We start from the raw sequence: 27,176 nt of genomic DNA on the forward strand, positions 1-27,176 counted from the left end.
CTTTCTATTATTAATTATTAATGGTAATATAAATCGTCCCTGGACTTCCACGAATATATTTCAAGACCAAGATTAGCCAAAAAAAGGCTCAACCGGTCTTCATTTTTAGGGTTCCGTAGTCAAAAAGGAACTATAGTTTTGGCACAGAATAGATAATTAGTGTTTCGGTCCGTCCGCGATTTTACTCAGAGACTATAGGACCTATAAAGCTGTAAATTATATAAAATCTTAAAAAAAATATATTTTTAAGGTACCTCTCCTACATATCAAGCGGGAATGCTATATTTTTTTCGCGTCCACCCCACCGTGTGGGATGTCGTTGGATAGGTTTTTTTAAAAATATTACGAGTATTCATAGATCATTTTCCGATTTAGGGATCCATTTGTGAAATATGAAGTTTCAAAGCGGAAAAAATCGTTAGAACTTTGCGTTCAAATTCCTTTGAACCGTAACTGAAATGATGTTGTTAGTCTAGTGTGAGACATGTTTTAAATGTACATTCATTGACCGTACAAAAATTATCAAAAACTAGCGGTAGGTACTACGGCACCCTATATTGCGTGTGGCCCGACACGCACTTGGCCGGTTTTATTTATATTGATGAGGAACAATAAACAGGCAGTTTGTCAGTGAGATGGTCAGATTGACCCGATTTTTTTTAACCTTGGTCTCAAAATCTTCATCAAGCGGAGGCCTCCCGGGTATTTTTATTGATAAACACAGTAACGTGTAAATAATTAAATATAATATAATTACCATGTAATTATATACGGGTCAAGAACGATGACCCCGCACTGATAAGGAATAAACTATAAAGTAGGTACATGATACGGCAATTAACAGCTGTGCAAGATTCTTAAGTTGTTGAGTGTGATTCAGAAGCTACGAGTATCAATCGGTGGACAAATATATGTCCAGACTCCAGTGCCCAATCTAGCTATTTACCCCCCTCCGGACAAAGATCATTTTCCATACATAACCATACAAGTCATGAGCCAGTTTTGTTGGAAGATAGGGGGGAGTAAAACACGTAAATACTATCCAAACTGAAGTAGGTAGGAAGGTAAAATTCTCTATCTTGAGCGATGGATGACAAATGGCTATGTTGGAAGATGGGAATAAGTAAATTTTGTTGCTGTGGGCCCCGGCTCGCCCCTCCTTAGATCGGACCCTGGACATGTCCTCGGCAAGTTACAGATGTCTGGATATTCCCGTGGCCTCGGCAAAAGCGGTATTGTCGGAGTCTCGTGGACTCCTACAAATGTAGGAGTCCACGAGACTCCGACACAGTTGAAGACGGAAAATGTAATGTAACATATGCCAACTTCAGGTACTTTGTCTGCCATGCTTCGGCACGAACGGGCCGGCTCGACAGGAGAAATACCACGTTCTCACAGAAAACCGGCGTGAAACAGCGCTTGCGCTGTGTTTCGCCGAGTGAGTGAGTTTACCGGAGGCCCAATCCCCTATTCCCTACCCTACCCTATTCCCTTCCCATTCCTACCCTTCCCTATTCCCTCTTAAAAGGCCGGCAACGCACCTGCAGCTCTTCTGATGCTGCGAGTTTCCATGGGCGACGGAAGTTGCTTTCCATCAGGTGACCCGTTTGCTCGTTTGCCCCCTTATCTCATTAAAAAAAAAAAAATTCGTGCATTTCAACTTGTTTGCAATGCTCAGTCTAAATCCCAATACTTACTACTATTTTAATGCATCATTAAAACAACTTTATTTCTTATTCGATGTAGTTTGTTTTCTATTCAAATATTCAATATAATATTATCAAGTTATTAGAATCTGCAGGGCAATCGCGTTATTTTTAAACGTTTCAATTCAGGTTCACATTTGCTTTAGTTGTGGTTCAGTTACGGCTTGGTTCCGCTGCGTCTGAACAAATTTCAGTATCGTGCTAACGTTCCAACCGTAACTCAACCTTAGATGGAACTCGAACGAAGCACAACGTTTGACCTTTAGACAGACATTACAGCGGACCAATCAGCGCCCTTCTGATTTAATTTTGATTGGCTTAAATATGAACAAATTTATTCCGATGCAACAATTGGTCAATTGACAAATTGTTTATTTACATATGGATGAATATGACACGAGTGAAGTTGTTTAATGTTTTGGTACGTAGGTAGTTATGAAATAATGAATGTTACTTGGAGTTTTTAATTTACGTAGGTGAATTCATAATATTGTTTTACTATATTTTACAAATGCCATACTTAAGTGTTGAATAGTGACTTGTGACTTGTGACAAAAGTTAGTGTGTAAAGTAATGTCAAAATTCAATTCACTTTTTAACAAACTCAAATAGTCCGTAGTGTTATTTTACAGCTTTGAAGTAAAACATAAGCTTATACTGTAATTAGATTATAGCTTATGTTATATTTTTCCATTGATTTTCGTCAATTTAACACACCAAAATAAGAAACGTTTCAGAAACGTGCGAGTAGAAGTAGCATTGTATCAACTTTTTGTTTTGCCAGCGTTTGCGCTTGGGCTGAGGTTCAGTAACGTCTCAACTAGCTGTCAAAACGTTAGCGCGATACCGAATCGTACCAAAAGTCTATCAACGTCCGAGTTTCATTTGCGCTTCAGTTGAAAAAATTTAGCGCGATTGCCCTGCTGAGTACCTACTTGGGATTTTGTTTGCGTTCTATGTCAACACTCGACAGCAATATTGTTGCATACATTGTGTATAATATATGCGCACAATTTAATACTTACTTCACTTTATACGGCAGTTATCGAAATAGGTATAAGCAACACAAAAATATGGGTAGGTTCTACTTCCAAGGGATGATGATGATAGTAACCAGGAAGGTCATGCGGTGACGAATGACAACGACGGTTTAAAATATATTAATTAGGTCCGAGGTCACAGAGGACATGACCCGCCACAAAATCTGGTAACCCCTCCTTTGAGCTGCGACCGTGGTTCATATCCAGTGGTTATGATATGGATGTGACTTAATACGGAATTTGCTCGTGTTTTAATGACAGCCTGTCACGAGTCATGAGTTCATGACTGAAGGCATCCGTACACTGCAGCTATAATATAGGTATAGAAATTAGAAATATACATTACAGCTATCGAATTTCAAAATTCAAAATTAGAATATGGCGATTGCAGCTGGGCTAAAATGGTCACTTTTAAGAATTCCTCTCAATCAATTCAGCAAATGAATTGTCAAAACTGTCAAACTGATATAATGTTAAATTAGTACGAATTACTAGACATGTTACATTGCAAGCAGACTTGCATTTTGCGATTTAAAAAAAATGAATCATATTATGATTAATAATAATATGATTCTCCAAAGCGACCATTTTAGCCTCGCTGTAAGAACCGAGAAGGAACATGAATGTATTAAGATTAAGACGTGATAACTGCAGCTAGCTCACTTATAAGTTATGACTTAGCTGATAAACAATGTGTCCCGACAACGGTGTCCGCACTTGATTGAATATCATGATGTATTTTATTGACAAATTAGCTTTCAAAAATTTTATTTTCCAACTTCTCTAGCTCTCATTCTAATCTGACCAATACTTCATACGAAAATCGTTACAACTTTTAAGAGGAGTCCACACCGCCCTTTTTTCCATACAAACGTTGTCCCTTGTTTCCTCCCTGGATAATGCTAGTAGAGCTATAATTTTTTTCCTGAATATCTACGGCCACTAATACATTGTCCCTATGTTTTCTTTTTTTCATAATTTAATTATTAAATAAGATATGAACGTTCAAAAACCCAAAAAAATGGCCAGATTTTTCGCTGTGTTCAAACGTCCAGAAAACAGATTTGGCTAGATTATACAAAAAAAGCAAAACATAGGAACACAGCTCAATCCTTTTTTTAGTCTTTAATGAAAAAATTACTTAAATCGGTTAAGTTTTGGAGAAGGAATCAGGGGACAACGAATCGTTGATTTTCTGGATTTTCTGCAGTTGTCTCTATCGCGTTCTGCGGTATAGGCTTGAGGTAAGGGAGACAGCTATAGATATTACAAGTACTTTTTTTTCATTTCTCTAGCCCCTGGTGTATCCTCTTAAGCTATCTGACTGCAAAGAAGTAAAGGAATTTATTTAAGATGAAAACCTCTATCTTTTTAGTTTTGAAAATAAAGAAGAACCGGTTTAATGCGCTAGATTTTTCACAAAAAGCCACATTTTAAAAATACACATGGTTTTTCTATGTTTAATATCACGAAATTTATAACATAATGCCTGTGTAAGCGTAGTCCACAAGTTTAGCTATCAAATGAGACCTTTTTTATCTTCATAGGATATTTACATGAGAAGTATTGGTCAGATTAGTGTGAAAGCCCTAGAAAAACTAAAATGACTGCCATTTTACAACTATGAGAGAGAGAGAAAAATTTTAAGAGCCAATTTGTCGATAAAATATGCCGTAGGCGGAAAGGCGTTCAAAATAAGCGGAAGCGTAACTAATAATTCCGAACGTTGAATTTTCTCGATAATAACACCTTACAAAGTGCAACAACAATAATTGAACTAACAATTTTCATACTTAACTTCACCATAAATTGTGACCATAATAAATAGTTGATGGTGGAATTGGCAGACATGTAGTAAAATAAAAAATCCAAAGTCAAAGAAAAGATTTAAATTATTTTCAAAAAAAGGATAAGATAAAAAGCTGCACTAAATATGCAATGCACAGCGGCGTAGCTACTAAGGGGCTAGGCGGGGCAGTGCCCCGGGGCCCTCAAGTTCAGGGGCCCCTCAAATCCTTACCAGAAACCTCGATTGAACTGAAATTTTGGAATTTTGAACTGAATTTTAACGCATATTAGAAAAGTAAAAAAAAACTTATTGCAGATTTTGACATAGGGTCAAAACGATATCTGCAATAAAACTTCGTTATTTTTATATTATCAAAGCATTATCAGAAATAGTTCTAAAGAGTCATAATAAAGATGAGTGTAGTGAGGCAAAGAGTATTAAAACATAAAAACTCGCGTTCGTGTTGCTTTGTGAATTCATGCATAGTATTGAACGACATCAATTATTATTCATCCAAAACTTTACAAAAATGCGACATAAATTTGGGCGAGGCAAGTAAAGTTTTAGCAGAGACCAAAGCAAAGTTGCAAAATAGAAATGATTTCGAATTATTCAAATGCAAATCCAGTGAAACTACAGTCTATAAGAAAATATGGTATTTATACCCATTTTCAAAAAAAAAAGGCAAAGAAAAGTTAAAAAAAAACATTTTGATGAATTAGCTGCTGATCATCGATTTCCAAACCGAGAAAAATATTTAAAAATAAGATTTTCAATAATGTACTAGACACAGTAATATCTCAATTTTTAAAGTATTTGTATATTTCATATTTTTATTAAATAAAACCTAATCAGTTTATATAGCAGTGGGGCCCCATTTTTTAATTTGCCCCAGGGCCCTTGGTTACCTAGCTACGCCACTGGCAATGTAGTTTTATATCTTATCTAAAAAACATACATTCTATGAAAAAATACTTATTTTAATGATATTGCAACTGCATGTAATATCATGTTGATAAGTGATTAAGAAAAATATTTTAATATTTCTTAATAGGTACATGGTATCATTAAATATATATACCTACTCATCTAAAATATCGTAAAACTGCAAAAATATAATTATGCACTTACTTACATGCAGTTTTTTTAAATTGTAAGTATAAATTTAAACTAGCATTGAGTTATAAATCTTAAAAGTACATTTAAAATAATAGTAAAAAATTAGTTTAAGTAGTTATTAACGGCATGTATTTAAATCAACTAGAGATCGTCCAATGGTCGAAATTCGACCTTAGTTTCAACGACATTAGGACTACTACCTATATTTTGTAAAAAATATTGACTTTATCATTTTTTTTTCAACTCTTCTCGATCTCAGACTGGTCGTGTAAGCATTGTCTAATGGTATCTTAGATTCAATACAAAAACTATAATCCATTTTCAATTTGTCAATTTGTTGTCAACAGACTTCAGCCATAAATAAAAGAGTATAATTCATATGTATAGGCTTGTCACTCAAAAATCTGTCAATTCTCATGGTTGTGTGTTGTAGTGTGTGTAATGTTTTATTTGTTAAAAAACTATATGATAAAAGCATAATTTCAAAATAATATTAGTTCGATGCACTCCTTATTCATATAAACTATAACTGTGCAAAATTTCATGCACCTACGTTTCCCCATTTTTCGTAAAAAGGGTTACAAAGTTTTTCGTCCGCGTATTAATATTATGATATCTGTATATTCCCTTTTCTCGATCAAAATATTTGAAAGTTTCACCAAAAATACTGACTTGCACACTAATTATGCACCTTAAATAATGCGAATTCAGCATACTATTTAAAGTTATTTGCGAAACTATTTTACTGAACGAATAACTATTATTAAAATAGTATATCTAACAATTCCTTTGTTCAACAAACATACTACAACTTTTTAAAGGAATATCATCACCTAAATTACTTTTAGGAACATCATTTATTCTAAATAAAACCCAATTTAATCTGGTATGTTCATATAATTAAGAACACATAAAAATCATCAAGTGCAACTTAACATGGACTAAACTTTGGCACAGTGAATGGTAATCAGTTTATAAACAATAATAATAAACAATCGGCAAAGAGCGAGTCGGATTCGCGCACGAAGGGTTCCTTACCGATATATTGCAAAATAATTAAGCCTCCGGCTTAGGAATTGCACTCTAAGGGTTGACAAACTACTAAAGAAAAAAAAGAAAAAAACAACTGGCTTCAATTATGAGTCGATGGAGCCCCGCTGCGCGGGGCTCCTACTTCTGGGTGGGTGGTTCATAAAAAACAACCACGATAGCTAAGGCGGGAGCTACGCTGCGCTACGCTCCCGCCTTAGGCATCAAACCTAGCCGAATCAAGTCGTATTGGGCCAACATTGCTATTAACAGAATCATTAATAAATTTATTAACCCATACAATTACAGTAGTGAATTTTGATAATTTTTCTTAATTTTTATCAAGAAATCTTGAATTATATAGTTTTGGAATGATAAAATCTTTCACCATATCTCATCATAATTACCAAAAATATTTGTCGCTAACACAGAAATAGATCAAGATATATAAGGAGTGAGTGCGGCGTTAGATGAGGAGGCCGCAACATGTTTTTCAGTAAAACAGAGAAACAAAAAGAAAATAAAGTTAGGTTAAAAATATTTTAGTTGCACGATTTGTCAATTTGTAGACTTGTTTTGATAATAGTTATTGATTTTATTGTGGTGCACCTTTCAATATCGTTTTTAGAAATTCCGTTGTAAGATTGTCCAATTTAGAGTGCAAGTTAGTATTTTTGATAAACAATTTAAATTTTAGTTTTCAAATAATATATCTGATGTACGAACCATATTTTTGGTGTGAATTCGGTTATAAAGGTCGTCTCGTTTTGTATGATGTTTAAGTTTTTTTTGAAGGACATGTTCAGTTAATCAATTTTTTTTTTTTGATCAGCATTAGTTTTTCTGGTATGCATTCAGTTAATTAGCGGAGTTAAGGTAGTGTGCTGAAAAAATGTTCTGATGTGCATTTAATAATATCCCGTTATTAACTGTCGGTAAAGATAATAATATTATCTGTGTGAGTTGAACCTGTGCACGAAGAGTTCCGTATCATTTAGTTACTTAAAAATTTTGACCGAGGGGCGAGGTTTCTTAAAAATTTAAATTCCCACTGTAATCTCGAAAGAAATAATCAAAGCTCGAAAGCTTATATTTTCTTCCACAACGATGTTATAAGCTCTGCAATAAAAATGTTCTAAATTAACGTTTCTTTTTTTAACGTAAACTTAGAACCTTTTTTACTGCTCCGTAGCCAAATGGCAAAAAACGGAACCTTTATAGATTTGTCATGTCTGTCTGTCTTTTTTTTTTATTTATTTCACAAAATACAATTTTTTAAGTGTTGTTACAAACTATAAACTCGCCAAACTTTTACGTTTGAAGGCGAGAAGCGCTCATTTTACACTTAACAAACTTTTTTAGAGTAACATACAAGATTTTTTACCAACAATATTATACCTTCTCTATCGTCTGTCTGTCTGTCTGTCTGTCTGTCTGTCTGTCTGTCCGTCCGTATGTCACAACCACTTTTCTCCGAAACTATAAGAGCTATACTATCGAAAGTTGGTAAGTAGATGTAGTCTGCGAACCGCTTTAAGATTTTGATACAAAAATGGAAAAATTATTAAAAATTTTAGGGATCCCCATAGATACAACAAAAATGAATTTCATCTAACCTTTGCGTGTGGGGTATCTATGGATAGGTCTTCAAAAATCATAATATTAAGGTTTATAATATCATTTTTTTTCTAACCATTTTGTGAGAGAGACTCTTCCAAAGTGGTAAAATGTGTCCCCCCCCCTCTAACTTCTAAAGTAGGGGCATGATAACTCTAAAAATATATATATGATGTACATTACTACAAAAACTACCAACGAAAATTGGTTCGAACGAGATCTAGCCAGTAGTTTTTTTTATACGTCATGAATGGTAAACCTTAATTTAACTTTCATTAAATCAACTGAAATATGAAAATAAATCAAAAACCTCTTGATTTCATAAAAATAAACCTTACTGCTGCTGCGGAACCCTTCGTGGGCGAGTCCAACTCGCACTTGGCCGGTTTAGACAAAAATCAGAGAACAGGATATACACTATACAGTTTTAAGTTCTACTTGATATCTCCACGCGCTCCCGAAATAAACGGCCTTGGCGCTTGACTGATGGATGGACAGACAAACTGACAGCCGAATAACAAAGTGGTCATATAAGTTATAACTTATAAGGCTTAAATGGTTTCCCTTGTAACTTGTAAGGTACGAAACCTTAACAACATTTACAAAACTTTAAATAACCGATTAAAATCTTATCGTCTTTAATTAAACATTGTATTGATCATCTCAACTTTAATACATACCTTTTAGTTTTATTTTTTAGCAACAAGCTGTTGTCATCACGGGCTATGTACATGAAATGCTTGACAATCACAGTTAATACACTGTATTATAAACTGTTGACAATAATACACTTGTGAAACGTACAACCGTAAATAGTTAAACGGTTTTCTTTGTTTATAAACGCGTCGCAGAGGTGTGGTGTACCGCTGACGGCCATTCACCTACTGCGTATTTTTGTTCTGTGCCGACTGCCGAGTACCAGTACGAAGCTGGCGCTGGATTATGCTATGAAGTATGATCATACGCGCGGATAATATTATAACAACGATAGCATCATCCGAGATCATTTTTGACGTCAACTTCATGTCGGTACGGTCGGCAGAAAAGACGTCATAGCAAGATAAATGTTGATGATGTATCACAACTTAACTAGATACTTTGTTCAAAGGAAACTGAACTGAAATAGATGCCATGTTGCATCATTTCTGTGTGTTATATCTATTTGTGATAATAAAACATAATCACAGTACAAAAGCACCATATTAGGTATATAATTAAAATGACCACTTTAAAGCGTCTAATTACTCGTGTTATACGTGGATTTAGGATTTTTATTAGCCAACGATAAAATAAATAATCGGCCAAGTGCGAGTCAGACTCGCGCACGATGGGTTCCGTACTGTTATACAGCAAAAGTAGGCCCAAAATTGTGTTTTTTGTATGGGAGTCCCCCTTAATTTTTTATGTTATTTAAATATTATTATTTATTAATAAATTACACATATAATTAAGGGTTTTGTGAAATTTTCAAGTGCCTACCTGTTGTAATCATTGATACCGAGCAAAAAATGTTTCAAAAATCAGGTTTGTTGTATAGGAGCCACCTTAAATATTTAATTTATTTTGTTTTTATAGCGGCAACAGAAATACAAGATCTGTGAAAATTTGAACTATCTAGCTATTACCGTTCTTGAGTTACAGCCTGGAGACAGACGGACAGACATCGAAGTCTCAGTATAGGGTTTTTACACTTTGGGTACGGACTACGGAACCCTAAAAAATATTACATAATATGAATTGTAATGATACCCTTATTAAACACTAGTTTTTGCTCGCGGCTTCGCTCGCGTGCAATACGAACATTCTTGAAAACCTCCTTTGGAAGTCCTTAATCCTGGAACCTTATCAGCAAACCTCATAACTTTAATTGAGCGGCGAAAGTAACGGTAAAAAGGATTGTTGATAAGGTTCAAGGATTTAGGATTTTTTTAGTAATTTTCATGATCTTCAAGGATCTTTTTTCCAATTTTGATTATCTCAAATAGTTTTCGAAATATTAAAAAAAAACCAAACCCTTCTTTTTTTGTTTACTTAATTGTTTATAACTTTTGCATTTTTTTTTAGTCTCTCTTGGAATTTTGATAAAATGTTCTAGATGGTATTCCGAATCGAATGAGACCAAAATCATCATTTTCGGTGCATCAGATCAGGTTTTGAGGAAAATGGCACTTGTGGACCAGACTAGTTGACATTTTCACAAATTATCTACTTCTGTTGTCGCTATAGTGTATGTATTACACATATAAAACAAATAGTAAAAACAAAAATAAAGTTAATATTTGAACAAAGCTCGAAGGAGCCCGCATAGTAATCACAATCAAATAAATTCACTTCAACTAAGTTTGTTCCTATTCCTATAATTAAAGCAACATTTTCAGAAGAGGGGGCGCAGCTCCCCCCCCCCCCCAAAGTCGTTGCCTTAATTAAGTATGGGAATAAAAATAACGATCATTTTATTACACAATTAAGTATGGGAATAAAAATCGTAAATCACCAAAAATACTTTGAAAACATCTGGAAATGTTGCCAAAAAGAAATACTTATATAGTAGGTATTGTACATTAGGTGAAGCTGATAAAAAAATAAAAAGAGCGTTTTTTTTATTTTAGCGGTGGGTTCAGAAACTGCAGCCATTTTAATCTTACCTAACCTTTGAATCGTAACCTTTATATGGAATCTTCTTTGGGGTACTCGTATACTAAACATCCCCATTGAAAAAAAAAAATTTACCCACCACCTGAGAAATCTGATTTCTATACCATGATAACTAGACACATGTCGGAAGCCTATTCAAGCTTAATCTGACACGCTCGAGCTACTCCTGAAATCCCATCTTCCCCTCCCCAACTATTACTTAGATACAGAGCAAGTAAAATAAAAGTTTTAAACAAGTCGGACTTGCGCACGAAGGTTTTCGTATCTTATAGAGCGAATTTTTTTAGTATGGAATCCCCTCTTAAATTTTTATTTTATTTTAATTTTAATTAACTAGATGACGCCCGCAACTGCTTTGCGCCAAAATTCGTTTATCGCGCGGGAACCGTATATTTTTCCGGAATAAAAAGTATCCTATGTCCTTTCCCGGGACTAAAGTATCTCCATATCAAATTTCAGCAAAATCGGTTAAGTGGTGGAGGCGTGAAGTAACAGTCATACAGACAGTGCACATAGATGATTTTGTAAAAATTTCAAGTATCTGCCTGTTGCCATTATTGATATGCCGCCATAACGCTTCTCTTCTCTTCTATGTGATCATAGGACAAAAATGATTTTATTGTATAAATAAAATAGGAAATCAAAGCTCTACAGTCTCTCATTTTCAGAATTTTTATATCTTGGTTATTTTCCGAGATACAGAATCGTAAAACGTCCTATTTGAAGTAATCTCCGTCTTAAAATGCACCAAGCGCACATTGGACGAAGAGAGGGGAGCGCGCGTGGCGCACCATCGTCACTTCGAGCGTTGTTGTGCGGAGACAACGTTGTTGTTGCGTCTAATCTATATTGATATCAGACGTTGTTTTATGGAGGGTTAGAAAAATAAGTTTCTTAGTGTAAAAAGTGAGATTTGTTTAATATTTGTATGTTAGGTAAAAATTCGTCGTGTTATCATCAAAAATAATGTCGTGAAAAGTTGACGTTATAAGTGATGATAGGACGATGTTGGACAAATACTTTAGAGCTTTTATGGGTTACCTACATGTAATTATAGGACGCTTTTTTACGGAATGACTGATGCATTTTGTAAGTCCGTTGTGCAGATGGGACGTTATCACCTGAATCATAGCATAAGATAGGACGTTGTACGTTTAAAAATATTGTCAAATATAAATATATTTTTAATTTTATATATAAAAATGGTTTAAATCTGTATTACCTTACAACTTATGGTGTGTGACAAATCAAAATCATAAAATTATCACTTTTGTGCGCATAATATCATTTACCTTATAGCAACATTATATTATTTTTAAATATATTTATTTACAAATAAAAGGAAGTATTCTATACAATACTATATTTGTATATATATTATATGTAAAATTTGATTTGCTTGTAATACATTTCTTGACATTTCATTTGATGAGAACAATATAACACCGCAACATTCGCCTTTGCCTCCGGGTGCAGAAGAAATAAGCCAGCAACTGGACGATATTTGGCATGAAATTAACGAAGAGCCTAACCCATCTGCTGACCTCACCGTTAATAGCATTCAACCATCTTTACTGACCGCAGACAAATCGACGCCTTCGAGATGTAATGATGGATGGATGGATCCATTATGTCTAAGCTGAACACAAAAACAAGGCTCTGTACCACATGTCTCAAATAAATGTATCTTAGAATACCTACTATGGACATGTGTCCATTTTGGCTATGTAACCAAAAAGGAAGGAGGCAATATTAAAATAGGCACTGGCAAGACTCGGGGCGAATAACTGAGAGACCACCGTCCAATTCGTTAGTCCGATCAAATCCACACCACAATTATTGAGTCAATCGTCTACGACGCTCTTCTAATAGACGAAGACAGGAAAAGCTAGGGTAACATCATTAGCAGGAACTAGGAAGGTTATGAAAAGGGAGGTCACGACCCTCTGACATGAGGAATTTAGTTAGGAATAGGATCACTTAGGTTACTAGTACTAGTTCCTAAGTTTCCTGGCCGAAAGAAGAGATCATGAAATAAAAACCAAGTATAATCTATATCCATACTTAAATTATTGTAAATGCAAAGGTGTGTTTATCTATCTGTTTATTCGCCTGTTACCTCCTCACGCCCAAACCGCTTAACGGATTTTTTCTGATATTTAAAATGAGGATACTTTAAATCAAGGGAAAGGACATGGGATACTTTTCATGTCAATGTTCAGTTCTCGGGCAATAAACGGGTAAGGCCAAGTTAGCCTTGAATAAGCTTAGTATTCTTAACAGAGTGAGACAGTATTTCAGTCCGATGCAACGCCTAAAACTCTACAAGGTGAAGATTCGGCCTCACGTGGAATACTGTTCTCATCTTTGGGCAGGGGCCAAAGATGAGGACAAAATATCAACTATAATAAGCAACGAAGGGCTGCTTGGATTGTAGACATCCATTGTGTTTCAAACAAGCTACAGTCTAGATCCCTCGGAATTACGCTGAGATGTGTTTTCGCTCTGCATCTTCTATCCGCTGAATCACGGGGAGTATAATTGTTCGCTATCACACCTCCTGCAACATTTCATCATTCCACGGGAATATATAACATTCTCATCACCTTCACAGTAAAACTGAAAAAATCTGCCGCCATCTGTAAATTTTCCGGACCTATACGACCTACAAACCTTCAAGAAGAGAGCCTCTTAGAAGGCCGGTCACGCACCTGCAGCTCCCCTGATGTCCATGAGCGACGGTGGTTGCTTTCCGTCAGGTAAACCGTTTGCTCGTTCGCCCCCTTTTTAAAAAAAAAACCATGGAGCAGTCGAAATATACAGTTGGCACTAACAAATTAATATCTGTAAGATTTGTTAGTGCCAACTATGATTTAATGTTAGTAATTTTGTTCAAAACACCACCTATTTTGAGTTTTTTTTATTAATAAACGTTTTTTTTTAAGAAAAAAAAAACTTTTTTGTGTATATAAAGTAATAAGGAAAATTACATAGGACATAAAAATGACAGATAACTCCAACAAAAAACGAGTGATATGAATATAAAACGTAATTTCATTCACAAGTTTCCATAAAACAATGTCTGGTGTTCAATACGGACACTCGTCTTTCCGCTATAAAATGCCTTAAGTTGACATCGGACCCGCTATCATGGTAAATATAATGAATTATTAAAAATAATATATACCACGTAAATAAAGAGGAATTTCTTAGTAACATACCAAAAATTCAAAAATATAAGTCTTACAGTTTTTAAGCTATTCAAGTTTTTCAACTTGCAAATCTTCTTATTGCTCTACTGAAAAGTAGTGATTTTGCAGATCGGACTTGGTTCTACGCATAGATCGAGATACGGCCTGGAGTCAGACGTCTGTCTGTCTCCTGTGTCCTGTCTGACAGACGGACAGACGGACAGACTACGAAGTCTTATATAGGGCCCCGTTTTACCCTGATGGTACGAATCCCTAAAAACTAAAATACGGTTTTAGATTCTATTAAAAATATTGACCTCCTAAATTCTTACAAAAGTTTTCGCTAAAGGCATGGAAAAATAGCACTTATAAAATAACTACTGTGTAATTGTTGCTTTACGAATTATTATTACCGACTGAAAAAATAATAACAGATGTCCTACATCGTAATCAGATAGCACCAAGGTGATAGATAGCGCTAAACTTTATCCCCAGGTCCCAACAATACACCCATCAATAATTGCGATAACACAACGCGATATGTTTGTAGCTGCATAATTCCATAGCAATAAGCAGCTACAAATCAACGTTTTATTTATTAATTCCCGTACTCGGATACATTTAATGATCATTTAACTTAAAAATAAATAGTTTGAAAATTTTTATTACGCCGCGTTCAGACGTGCACATTTTCGGCGCGATTTCTGTTGTATCGTTTGGGAAAACACGTAATCTGTATCCGCGCGCGTCTGAACGCGCCCTAAGGGGGACAATAATAAAAAAAAAAACTATACGACGTTATTGTAGGTAACAAGTTTTATCCTTGTTTACTGTAAAATTAAAACCAGTTACTAGCCAGGACTTGGCAGTGATGTAATTAGACACGAGTCATTTAAGTATGCAGTAGGCTGGTACACAATGAAGAAGAACTATAATATCTATCTCATCATGTAGGTATAAGGTACTCTTATAAAATCAAACAGCTCATAAGCCATAACTAACGTGACTTGCGAAAGGGAACATCAACCAGAATGATTGTCCTAAGTCCTTACCAAACTTGAAAATAACATTTTTGCTCTTCCAGTGGAAAGCGAACCCACGTCCTCCGAGTCAATGAACCATCTCTTATCTTAGGACCAAACGGCGTCATCCCATTATCATCATATTTTAGGTTGAAAGGCACTAGCTACCTGGTTGCTCATTGCTCACAATAACCGCGTTCTAATTGAATATCATTCAATATATTTATTATTTGATATTGATAACTTGTTCGATTGGGAAATATTCTACGTATATGTAACACGTGTACAATGCATGTGCTGGTCATATAAAACTATGTTGTTAGATTTCAAAGTTAATACAAAGGCATCTTCAGGTTTTTTCACCGTCTCAACATAATTAATCAATCCGCATATAAAAACATTATTACTTTAGGCCCGATTCGACCAAACTTGAAGTTACATGAGTATAACTATCATGAGAATAATTTTACTCCTTTAATTTACTCTAGGGTATTATCCTTTGCATTTTACCAAGTTACTCAAAGAGTATGAAATAAAATGTCAATTATAGTTCACAATGACACCGACCGTGACAGTTGAACCCTGTTGTGCAACTATTCTCAGTTTAATATTTACTCCACCAAAATAGCCCGTGTAAATATTTACTCCCGTGTAATTACCTCATTTTTGGATTAGAAGTTGGAAAAACGCAAAACCAGCTTACTCTTAGATTAGGAGACAGTTATACTCGAGTAAAATTTTACTCCAGTTTGGTCGAATCCGCCCTAAATCGTTATACAAAAGTAAAGTTACGTAACATCCACATATTTTTGCTTTATCATCTTACGAAAATCGTATATTATTTTAATATAAAAGTAGTCGCTACTATTATTTAGTGCAACATTGTTTTGCCATATAAATTATTTCTGGTTTCAATTTAAAAGTAAATAAAAACCTGTTCTAAGGCCTAACGAATGTACATACAAAATTTCATTAGAATCGGTTGAGCCGTTTTGGAGGAGTTCGTGCACAAACACTGTGACAAGATTTTATCTTTAAAGTATTAGATTTTATTAGAAGACTAGATGTTCCGCGCGGCTTCGCCCGCGTAATTTAGGAATGTCACGGAAACCGTACATTTTTCCGCAAAAAAGAAACATATGTCCTTTCACGTGGTCTATTCTTCATGTGTGCCAAATACCTAACATAAAAATTGCTCCAGTACGTTCAAAAAGAGCCATTTCAAATAATTTCTTCCATTTTTTACACACTTTCCTCTATTTCTTCGCTCCTATTAGTCTTAGCGTGATGAAATATAGCCTATAGCCTTCCTCGATAAATAGGCTATCTAACACTGAAATAATTTTTCAAATCGAACCAGTAATTCCTGAGATTAGCGCGTTCAAACAAACAAACTCATCCCAATTATAATATTACTAGCTGTTGCCCGCGACTTCGTCCGCGTTAGTATAGTAGATCACGTCCCAAGTATTATTTATTGTACAAAAATATTCAATGTACAGCATTGACTTTCCTACGATTTTATTATATTATATAGATTACGTGGGAGAGCCATGCTTCGGCACGAATGGGCCGGCTCGACCGGAGAAATACCATATTCTCACAGAAAACCGGCGTGAAACAGCGCTTGCGCTGTATTTCACCGAGTGAGTGAGTTTACCGGAGGCCCAATCCCCTACCCTATTTCCTTCCCTACCTAATAGGGGAGCCTATTCCCTTCCCTTCCCATCCCTACCCTCCCCTATTACCCTATTCCCTATGCCGGCAACGCACCTGCAGCTCTTCTGATGCTGTGAGTGTCCATGGGCGACGGAAGTTGCTTTCCATCAGGTGACCCGTTTGCTCGTTTGCCCCCTTATTTCATAAAAAAAATGAACCGCGCGGCTCCGCTTGCGTAATTTAGGAATTTCACGCGACCGTACATTTTTCCGCAAAAAAATAGCCTATGTCCCTTAACGTGGTCTATTCTTCATGTTTGCCAAATAACATAAAAAATTCTCCAGTAGTTCTTAAGAATCTTAAGATAATAAGCAATTTCATATAATTTCCCCCGTTTTTAACACATTTTCCTCTATTTCTTCGCTCCCATTAGTCGTAGAATAATAAAATATAGCCTATAAACTTTCTCAACAAATGGGCTATCTAACACTGAAAGATTTTTTAAAATCGGACCAGTAGTTCCTGAGATTAGCGCGTTCAAATAAGCCCTTTCATATAATTTCCCCCGTTTTTTCACATTTTCCACTATTTCTTCGCTTCTATTAGTTTTAGCGTGATCAAATATAGCTTGTAGCCTTCCTCGATAAATGGGCTATCTAACACTGAAAGAATTTTTCAAATCGGACCAGTAGTTCCTGAGATTAGCGCGTTCAAATAAGCCCTTTCAAATAATTTCCCCCCGTTTTTTCCACATTTTCCTCTATTTCTTCGTGTCTATTAGTTTTAGAGTGATAAAATATAGCCTATAGCCTTCCTCGGTAAATGGGCTATCTAACACTGAAAGAATTTTTCAAATCGGACCAGTAGTTCCTGAGATAAGCGCGTTCAAACAAACAAACAAACAAACTCTGCAAAATTATAATATTAGTATAGACTAGACGTTCCGCGCGGCTTCGCCCGCGTAAATTACATATTTCACAGACAAATTAGTCCACAAAAAATAGCCTATGACTTTTCACGTGGTCTACTTCTTATCTGTGCCAAATAACATAAAAATTGCTCCAGTAGTTGGTGAGATAAGGTCTTTCAAATAATTTCCCCCGTTTTTTCCACATTTTCCTCTATCTATCAGTCTTAGCGTGATAAAATATAGCCTATATCCTTCCTCGATAAATAGGCTATCTAACACTAATAAATTTTCAAATCGGACTATATATTAGTTCCTGAGATTAGCACGTTCATCACCACTTTTGTAAAAATACCAAATTGGAGTGAAACACACAAAATACAATAAAACAATTTTTTTGAAAATCGGTTCACAAACGGCAGAGTATTCGTTGAACATCCAAAAAATTAAAAAAATTAAAATATCCACAGCCGAACATATTATAACCTCCTCCTTTTTAGAAGTCGGTTAAAAATATTATTTATTAGTCGAACATTCGTCATAGCAACATTCGCTAAAGGTAACTTTGCAGTTTAAATAATTAATAACAGGCATGGTCTTCTAATATGAAAATGTTCGTGACTGTGACATCAAGATTAAAGTAGATATATAAGATAGTACATTTTGCAGCGCCTCTAGCGGTTACTTGCGGAACTAAAATCGCCATACTAAATATTTACGTAGTCGGTATCGAGTATCGATAAATACTATAGCTTTAAACTCATGGTAGAGCTACTGTCGGCTGGGCTTGACTTAACGCGACCAAACTACGTAGGTCATATAAATCATCCATCAAACTTTCATATGGCATAAAATTACTAGTAGCAAAATTTTTTTTGACAACTTTGAGGCACTCACAATTAGGGAATGCAATCTTGATCTTGCAAGATCAAGATTCCACCAAGATCTTGAGTGATTTTCCAAGACTCAATATATGAAAGCCATCAATCCTGAATTTCAAAATCCTGTTCGCGATCTTGACAAAATAGTCCAAGATTGTAACAAGATTTCGAGATTTTCAGACTGTTCATACATGCGCTGCAAAGCGCGAACCACATATTTAAGAGTATATAATATAATAAACAGATAAGCGCAGACTATCCGTGACGCACTTTTTACTCCGTGGAAATAGAACCTATGCAGTTGCCAAATTATATGCAGTAACGCCACAGAATATAATATATTAGTTGGTAACGCACATGTCTGCGCTACGCGTCGTGTGCGTTACTTACTGCATATTATAGGTTCTATTTCCTCGGACTAAAAAGTGCGTCACGGATAGTCTGTCGTCTGCGCTGCGCCGATTTTTATGTTTCAAAAAACTTGAATTTGTAAAAACTGAGTTTGTTATGTTTTACATAATAATATATTACTTAATATTAAAATATTGGTTACTATCAATTTGCAGCAAAAAAAACGCATTTTTTTTTTCAATTATTCTGCTCAATCTCGAAAATCCCGAAAATCTTGATTCCCGACCAAGATCTCGACCCGAATCTCAACAAGATCTCGAACTGACCAATCTTGGTTCAGAAAAAAGACGCCAAGATCTTGAGTAGTCAATCTTGGTCCAAGATTGCATTCCCTACTCACAATGTACAACCCATGAACCCACCACGGGTGCGGCGACTGACGCTCATTATGTTGATTATATTAATCTACTACTGGACAAAAATTTGGTCGGTATGAAATGACTTTGCAAAAAAAGTAAAAAAAAACTAAAACCCAACTACGACAAAAAACGACGCTGAAAAAGTATAAAACAAGATTTTCAGAATACTGAACAGATGTTGCTAATGTAGTTGTAAGTAAATGGACACAGTAGACTCTACCAAGATGCATTCGTTGTAAATTGACAATAATGTCATACAATACTATCCTGAAGTATGCAATATTCACTATGTAGAGATAAATTTTCATGTTTGGAAAGGCGCGGCGTAGTCACACGTTAATAGCACCACACGTAGAGCTACTGGTCACAATTAACATTGAATTGACATGACCAAATGACGTTGGTCTGTCAAGTGCCTAGGAATCAATTTCCATGGTATCTATACCTTTTTTTTCACGCAGAGAAATGCATTAACGCATTCAACGCTGGGGATGGAGACTCCTGCTGCGGATATGTGGGGCTACCCACTAAAACTCTACGACGCTCCTCTCGCCACCCAAGACGAAGCCACGGGCACGACACACCCACCGCAACTCCGTCAGTGGCCGTCCGACCTTTGTCAGACCCCACTTGGGCCCCACTTGGGGCATGCTTGACATAGATAATAATAATATCAAAACCGTCTGGGGTCCGCTCATTCGTCTGGTCACAGCGTCTAATCGGCTTTTTATGTAATAAAACAAAGTCGTCGACTTATAATATATAAAAGTTATAATATAAAATATAAAAGTTTAATCAAATTGTAGTTGTCTGAAAGATCCCTCGACGCCGAACAGACTTTCCGCGGTCTTCGGCTGTCCCGGACGCTTCTGCTCGTCAGTCCCGTACTTCAAGTCCTCTTCAAGCCACGAGCTGTACTGTTCCACTTTACCTTTCCAGTAATCTGAGGAAGTTGGGAAGGAAAACATCAGTCTGACACTTAATTAATACCTAATCTATTGTCACAGTCTTCCTATTACACTAATGCTGTGTAAATCAGGAATTCAGCAATCAGCTATTACCTCTATACTCTATAGATAAGGATGCTGTAGCCCTTAGACTGACTGAGGTGGTAAACATTAATTTACGATTACGACTGATTTACATAAACCTAGTCCAACATCGTATGCACTAGTAGTGCCTATAGTATTAGGATCAGCAGACCCGAATCTAGTGGTTCTGGCGCCCGCTAATGGCTCTGAACAGTATTTAAACTTAAGCACGCGAAAGGCAAAATATTATATTGCGTCTTACCGGTAATTTCGTCGATTGTCCCTCCGTTGCCGCCATATTCCACCGGTAATATCTCTTTGGGTATGTACTGGTACAACTCCTCGTAATTTTTATTGTGCACGTACAACTGAAATGTCATTATTTTATATCCATACTTATCTGCAAGAAGATGATACATAATATTGTTTTATAGAGAACATTATTTTAATATTTACCCTGCTTCTATTCTTTTCGTTTAAAAGAACTTTTATGGCGTTGTAAACTGTCTCAAACCCTGGTGGCGTGTTCAGGTAGTGTGTTCCTTTTAGACGCAGAGGAGTAGCATCCTAGAAATCGAAAGGTAGACATAATATATGACTGTTTCTTATATCAATGGAACTACTGATGAATGGATCATCCCGACTACTACGAGTATGTTTTAAATCATTAGTAGCGAATATCATTTTTCACTTTATTTGGCTGAATTTAAACTATCGATCGTTAGGTATTCAAGACATGCAAGATATAGAGAAGAGATAGTGAAATATGCTAAAAGCAATTAATTGATTTAGGTAACAATAATGTGCATGACAATTATTAAATGATAAGATTAACCGAAACTACATTTTTAGATTTTGATAGATGGATTTCCATAACCGGGAATTAAACCCAACCCACCTGTCCCATGACTACCATCTTCTTCATAACCGCCGGGGTCATCTGTAAGAAGTGGCCCATGGTGACTCCCTCCAGGTCGAGGATGGTGCGGACACCGGACACAACCGTCGCGTCATCGTCCATTAACAAAATCTAAACGGAGATAATTTTTAAAGTGGTTGCGGCAATATACTCAAAAACTACGGATTCTGTGTAGAGACTGTGGTAAAAAGGTTAATAATTGAATTGTATTTTAATCAAAACGGAGGAAATGTTAGACAAATTTAATATTAATATTTTTCTGTACCTTCTGCAATGCATTCGAAACGGCAAACACATCCAAGATGTTCACTTTGTTGGGGTCGTATGCGCCGGGTCTGATTATGGAGATACGAGGCGCGTCGGGTGATGCCAACTTCGGCAGTATTACCTGACATCTAAAATATTTTATTTTCTTAAAATCCTTAGTAGACCTTCCATTCATTTTTTTTTTGTAAATGCTGACCTTTGCATTTATTGTTCTTTATTTGGTAACTATGTAATTTATAATAGTAAACATAGACTTAAGGTTCAAAAAATATACACATCATCAAGAAGAAAAACAGACTCACTTCAAACCCAATGTTTCCTTGAAAATTGGTTCAGTGTGCTTAATAGTATAAAGTTCGGGAGCCAGAGTGCGTAAGGAATAGTAGAGATCCAACTTCTCTTTCGTTCTCTCCAGACTGTACTTACATCCCCTGAGGAACGCAATGAGCCACTGGTCATCTGAAAATAAGGATTCAAGTTAAAAAAAAGATTAACAGTATTTTATCACAATGAAACTAGGTTTCATTGCATTCGTTCTAGGCGCTTTAAAGTTATAAACTATTTGTACAGAGTAAAAGGTAAACATCAAATAAGTATACAAGTAATATTTAAATCTTTTACACGATAGATTCATCGATTCGATTTTGATAAGGCTTACCTCTCCTCGCTCGTATATGGGGCTGCTTGTCGAGCCAGTCCCTGATGTGCTGCAGGTCGCTCTCTATCCGCTCGGGATCCTCGTTCAGCTCCAGCCGCGCCTTCTCCGCCAGCTCCGGGCTCAGGGGTCTCACAGGCATCGTCGTGGCGAATTATGTAACGTGTCCCGACGGTCTACTAGCGCCAATTGTCAGAAACGCACTACACTCGGGGACCAATTGACGCGACGCGCTCAAAATTATCACTGATTGTGTATCGGTCAATGTTTAAGTACACTTCAATAAAACACTAATTGATATGTGTATCGAACGTTTTTACAGAACAGCAGCCTAATATTTTGATCAGAGTAAAAAAGTAACTCAAAAATGCTCAGTTTCACATGTATCAGACTTATATGAACAAACAAGGGGCGCACGCTAAAATTCAGTCAATAAACATATCAAAAATAAATATAAGATTTTTTCGTTAAAAGTATAAAATAGAAAATAATAATATTATAATAAGGCATCATTATGACACAAACATTAATTATTAAAGACTAATGTTAAAATTATTTCTAACTCTTTTCTTTCTTGAATAAATGCTAATGGCAAGAAATGTAACCGAACTGCTATAGACACCTGGGTCATCTTATCAGGTTGTATAGCTGTTGTATCTGATAAAAACATTGGTGCTGTCCGATAACCTTCTACTGATTCGGTGTTGTAGCCAACGTGGTCAACAAAATACATCACATTATACTCTATAGCAGGTTTTTAAGAACCAATAAATAACAAGTAACTTTAGCCTTCTTACAGACGAACGTCTGCAAGCGTCGTCAACTGTCGGCGGCTGCCGTCGACAAGTGGCGACGGCTAGCTGCAGTTGTATCTTCCGTTGGCAAGTGCCGTTCGTCTGCAAGAAGCCTTAAATTTCCAAAGCTACTAATACTTTAAAAAATTAGGAATAAGATATCGGTATCAGAACGGTAACTTTTAAAATAAGAAGTAGTTCATAAACTAAAGAACATCCAAAAATTTAATCAGTAAAAACTTAAGTGAAATAAAACATATTAACAAGTATATTATTATTATAATTTTAATCGAATTCTAGCTGTCGGAAGGATCCATCGACTCCGAACAAGGTCTCGGCGGTTTTCGGTGGTCCGGGTCTCTTCTGTTCGTCCGTGCCAAAAGTTTTCTCCTCGTCCAGCCACGAGCTGTACTGTTGCACTTTCTCCCTCCAGTAATCTGTTAATATTATTAATTTATTATGTTAATGTTGTGATATCATTGCATTAGGACTCTTTAATTATCTGCAAAATGTCAGCTAATCTTATATAACTTTTCAAACTTGGTCTCACCCTGTTTTGTAGGCTTAGTTCCATTTCTGTTTAGTAAGTTATTATTATTTATGATTCAAACTTACCAATGATTTCATCTACCGTCCCTCCACTTCCACCGTATTCTACCGGGAGTATAGCCCTAGGTATAACTTTGGATAGCTCTTCAAAATTCTTGTGTGCGTATAGCTGTGGATTTCGTTTTGAGCATTAGGCGTACGCTTTAACGGTTTTCATTGAAACTTAGATGAAAAAAAATATTTACTTACCCTATTTCTCATCTTTTCGTTCAATAAACTCTTTATTGTGTTAAAAAATGTATCGAAACCAGGTGGCGTGTTTACGAAATAGGAACTTTTCAGTCGTACAGGGAGAGCTTCCTAAAAAAATATGAAATAAACATTTAGCAACTAAAAAATAATCTGTCAAGTGCGAGTCTGACTCGCGCACGAAGGGTTCCGTACCGTTAAAGAGCGCAAATAGGGAAAAAATTCTGATTGAACTATTAAGTATCTGATCTTTTTTGGTTTGCCTTGGATTACTTTAACATACGTACTTGTGTGATAACTGCCAATTTTTTCATCAAAGTTGGTGTCATTTGTAAGAAATGGCCCATAGTGACACCTTCTAAGTCCACAATATTAATCGTGCCAGCTATCACAGTTGCATCGTCTTCATAAAGTGCTATCTGTAAATGTATAATTAACCTTAAACTCAATAAAACTGGAATGCAAAATCTTTTCTATAAAAATGTAGAGACTAATCTTCTTTAGAAATAAACAGAAACGTTAGATGAGATGTGATAAAGTATCATCAAACATTAGAACATAGATCATAATTCATGCTATAATTAGTAGATAATGTTAAACCTACAATTGATAAAATGACGATTAATATTAATAAATCTTAAAAAGATTACGTTACCTTTTGCAGTAACATCGAAACACTAAAAATATCGTATACTTTATAAATATCTGGATTGTATTTCCCGAACCTCAGTATAGACACTCTCGGAGAATCCGGTGTTGCCAGCTTTGGTAGCGTTAAAGTGACCCTACAAAAGCAATGACCAAAGTTGATCAAGAATGCTTGGGAATCTTACTAGAATTGAGAAGGATTTTAGTTCGTTCCAACATATATTTCGGTATATTGAATGCAAACAAAAAACAATTTGATAATGTATTTCTTAACAATAAAAATAATTAATTAATTAAACTAACCCAAGCTTTAAGATATCCTCAAATGTATTACTGTCATATGTAATGGTGTAAAATTCAGATGCCAGGGTCCTCAGCGAATAATATAGGTCTAGTTTCGCCTTCACTCTTTCCAAACTAAACTTACAACCCCTGAGAAATACAATGAGCCATTGGTCATCTGAAAAGATTGCATGTAGATATTTAAAACATTCGCTATAAAATCTTATTTCAGTGCCAATGCCATTGAAAAACCTCTGTAAAATTCAAAAACACATGTATTTAACGGAATAATAATTTATTATGTTTTAGCAAGCAGAATTATTCTTAAATCATAGTCTGAAACAATCTAATCTACAAATATGTACCTATGTAATCTAATCTACAAGTAAGTTTTTAATTTACACCTGCTTACAACTAATATTATATTTAAAATTTATTTTATTTTATACTCTACTTTATACTACTCTACCAGAGTAGACAGAATGATAGAGTGTGCCGACTTAGAACTGATGTTGAAATTTTTAAATTTGACGTATTATGACGATAATCGTCGCTAGGGTTGTTAACTTGTTACCTACGAATTTAAAAATATGACATATTCGATGGACGTGTTCCTCTTTGGTCGTATTGTTGTTTGTGTTTTGGCACATGCGATTAAAATTGTCAGAATCCAATTTTAAAATCTTTATTTTAAAATAAATTATATCAGCCAGCGCGAGTCACATTCCGTTCATAATCCTAGTGAAACCCGACGAATTTGACAGATATTGAAACCTGTCCCTCTCTTTGCAGTCAAACTACTGGTAGTTATGTCTATTGTGACTCTACTCTACTATATACTACTATATCAACATTAATATTGTCAATTGTCATTTCCAATAGTCCTGATTATGGTGATGAAAATCCGGTATTCTACTGTGTTCCTCATTTACCTTTAACCATCGTTGATAATTTATTACCTCTCCTCGCTCGTATATGGGGCTGCTTGTCGAGCCAGTCCCTGATGTGCTGCAGGTCGCTCTCTATCCGCTTGGGGTCCTCGTTCAGCTCCAGCCGCGCCTTCTCCGCCAACTCCGGGCTCAGGGGTCTCACGGGCATCGTATCTACTTATACGTGATCGCCTACAGTATCTTCTACGTGATCACTAATCAACTACGTCCTACACTCTGCATACTATTTTGTATGTACAGATAATATTTTGTAACTGTATATTATTTTATCTTTATTATCAGGGTAATCATTTGAGGGAGGCGGGGGAGGTACACGCCTCCGACGCGTAGTGTCCATTAATTGTGGTGTTTTTTGTAGAAAAAATACGTGTATTTTTATTTTTAACAAAGATCAATATATCGAAATTTGGCCGGAAAGCTTAAGGCGCTGTGGTTGTTGCAACTACGTAAAATGGGTTTTTTAAAACACGTTTTTAGTAAAGGAAATGTCATTATTTGAGTATAAAATAAGTACCGTTTTAAAATTGAGAAAATTTCCTATACGCAAAGGTATATCAGTACACAATTTGAAAAAATCTGCTCGATAGAAAAAAATCTCAAAGGTGACTGTTATAACGCTGTTTTTCATAATTAAATCATTTTATGGCTAAATTACACACTTTCTAGAAAAAAACAAAAAATGTAGTAAATGTGTCGTAACCTAACGTAAACCATTTGATATATTTGATTTGTGTAATACTAAAAACAAAAGGTTTTTACTTCTATTTTCTATTATCAATGCACGCGGCGAGCGCGTACAAGGCGCGCTGATATGAATGTTATTTTAATGTCCTTAACGTCGATATTCGTACTGACAGACATCGATCTGCTTATTTTAGGGACTACTGGACCTTAAGGTGCAATTAAACCTTCCGGGATGTGGTATGTGTTCGACGCTGGAGTACCTAAATAGGCTTAAGGAAAATATAAACAGTCTCCTAGAGATAACGATAGAGACTACGGTTCGGCACTAGGTAGGAAGGCAAACTTTGCCGACAGGTCTATCATTATTATACAATCATTATGACCTTATAGAACAGTAAAGTTCAACGTGGTTCATGTGGACCCCCAGGCTCCAGGGGTCTGCGGGGGAGACACACAAAAACTGGGGGTTAATAATCATAAGGTGGGGGTGCAGAAAATGTAATCTTATATCTTTAAACGAGCAATTCTTGTATATATATATTTATAATTGGAATCTCGGAATCGGCTCCAACGATTTTCATGAAATTTAGTATATAGGGGGTTTCGGGGGCGATAAATCGATCTAGCTAGGAATCATTTTTAGAAAATGTCTTTTTATTTGTGTTTTATCGATAATCGATAAACTGAAAAATATTACTAGTCCTGACATTTATTGGCGAATAATAGTAATATTTTGTGAGCAACTAATTGTTTTAACGACACA

The 27,176-nt window shown here is 35.6% G+C and overlaps 1 protein-coding gene, 1 long non-coding RNA gene and 1 pseudogene across 2 annotated transcripts in view; 1 reads left to right on the forward strand and 2 right to left on the reverse strand.

Moving 5' to 3' along the window:
- The window catches only part of LOC121733608 (clavesin-2-like), a 22,672-nt gene extending 13,448 nt beyond the window's left edge, over positions 1-9,224 (reverse strand). Inside the window, exon 1 of the mRNA XM_042123907.1 lies at positions 8,981-9,224. Within this exon, the coding sequence (XP_041979841.1) occupies positions 8,981-9,033 (53 nt within the window). The 5' untranslated portion in view covers positions 9,034-9,224. The remainder of the gene's footprint in view (positions 1-8,980) is intronic.
- Positions 2,281-21,982, forward strand: LOC121733645. The gene is made up of 4 exons (XR_006036589.1): positions 2,281-2,633; positions 3,589-3,590; positions 12,838-12,848; positions 21,972-21,982. It is a non-coding gene; the product is annotated as an uncharacterized LOC121733645 (long non-coding RNA).
- On the reverse strand, positions 20,134-25,915 carry LOC121733636 (annotated as a pseudogene).
- Between the last annotated feature and the right edge of the window lie 1,261 nt (positions 25,916-27,176).

This window comes from Aricia agestis, chromosome 1 (genome assembly GCF_905147365.1).
Source record: "Aricia agestis chromosome 1, ilAriAges1.1, whole genome shotgun sequence".
NCBI lineage: Eukaryota > Metazoa > Arthropoda > Insecta > Lepidoptera > Lycaenidae > Aricia > Aricia agestis.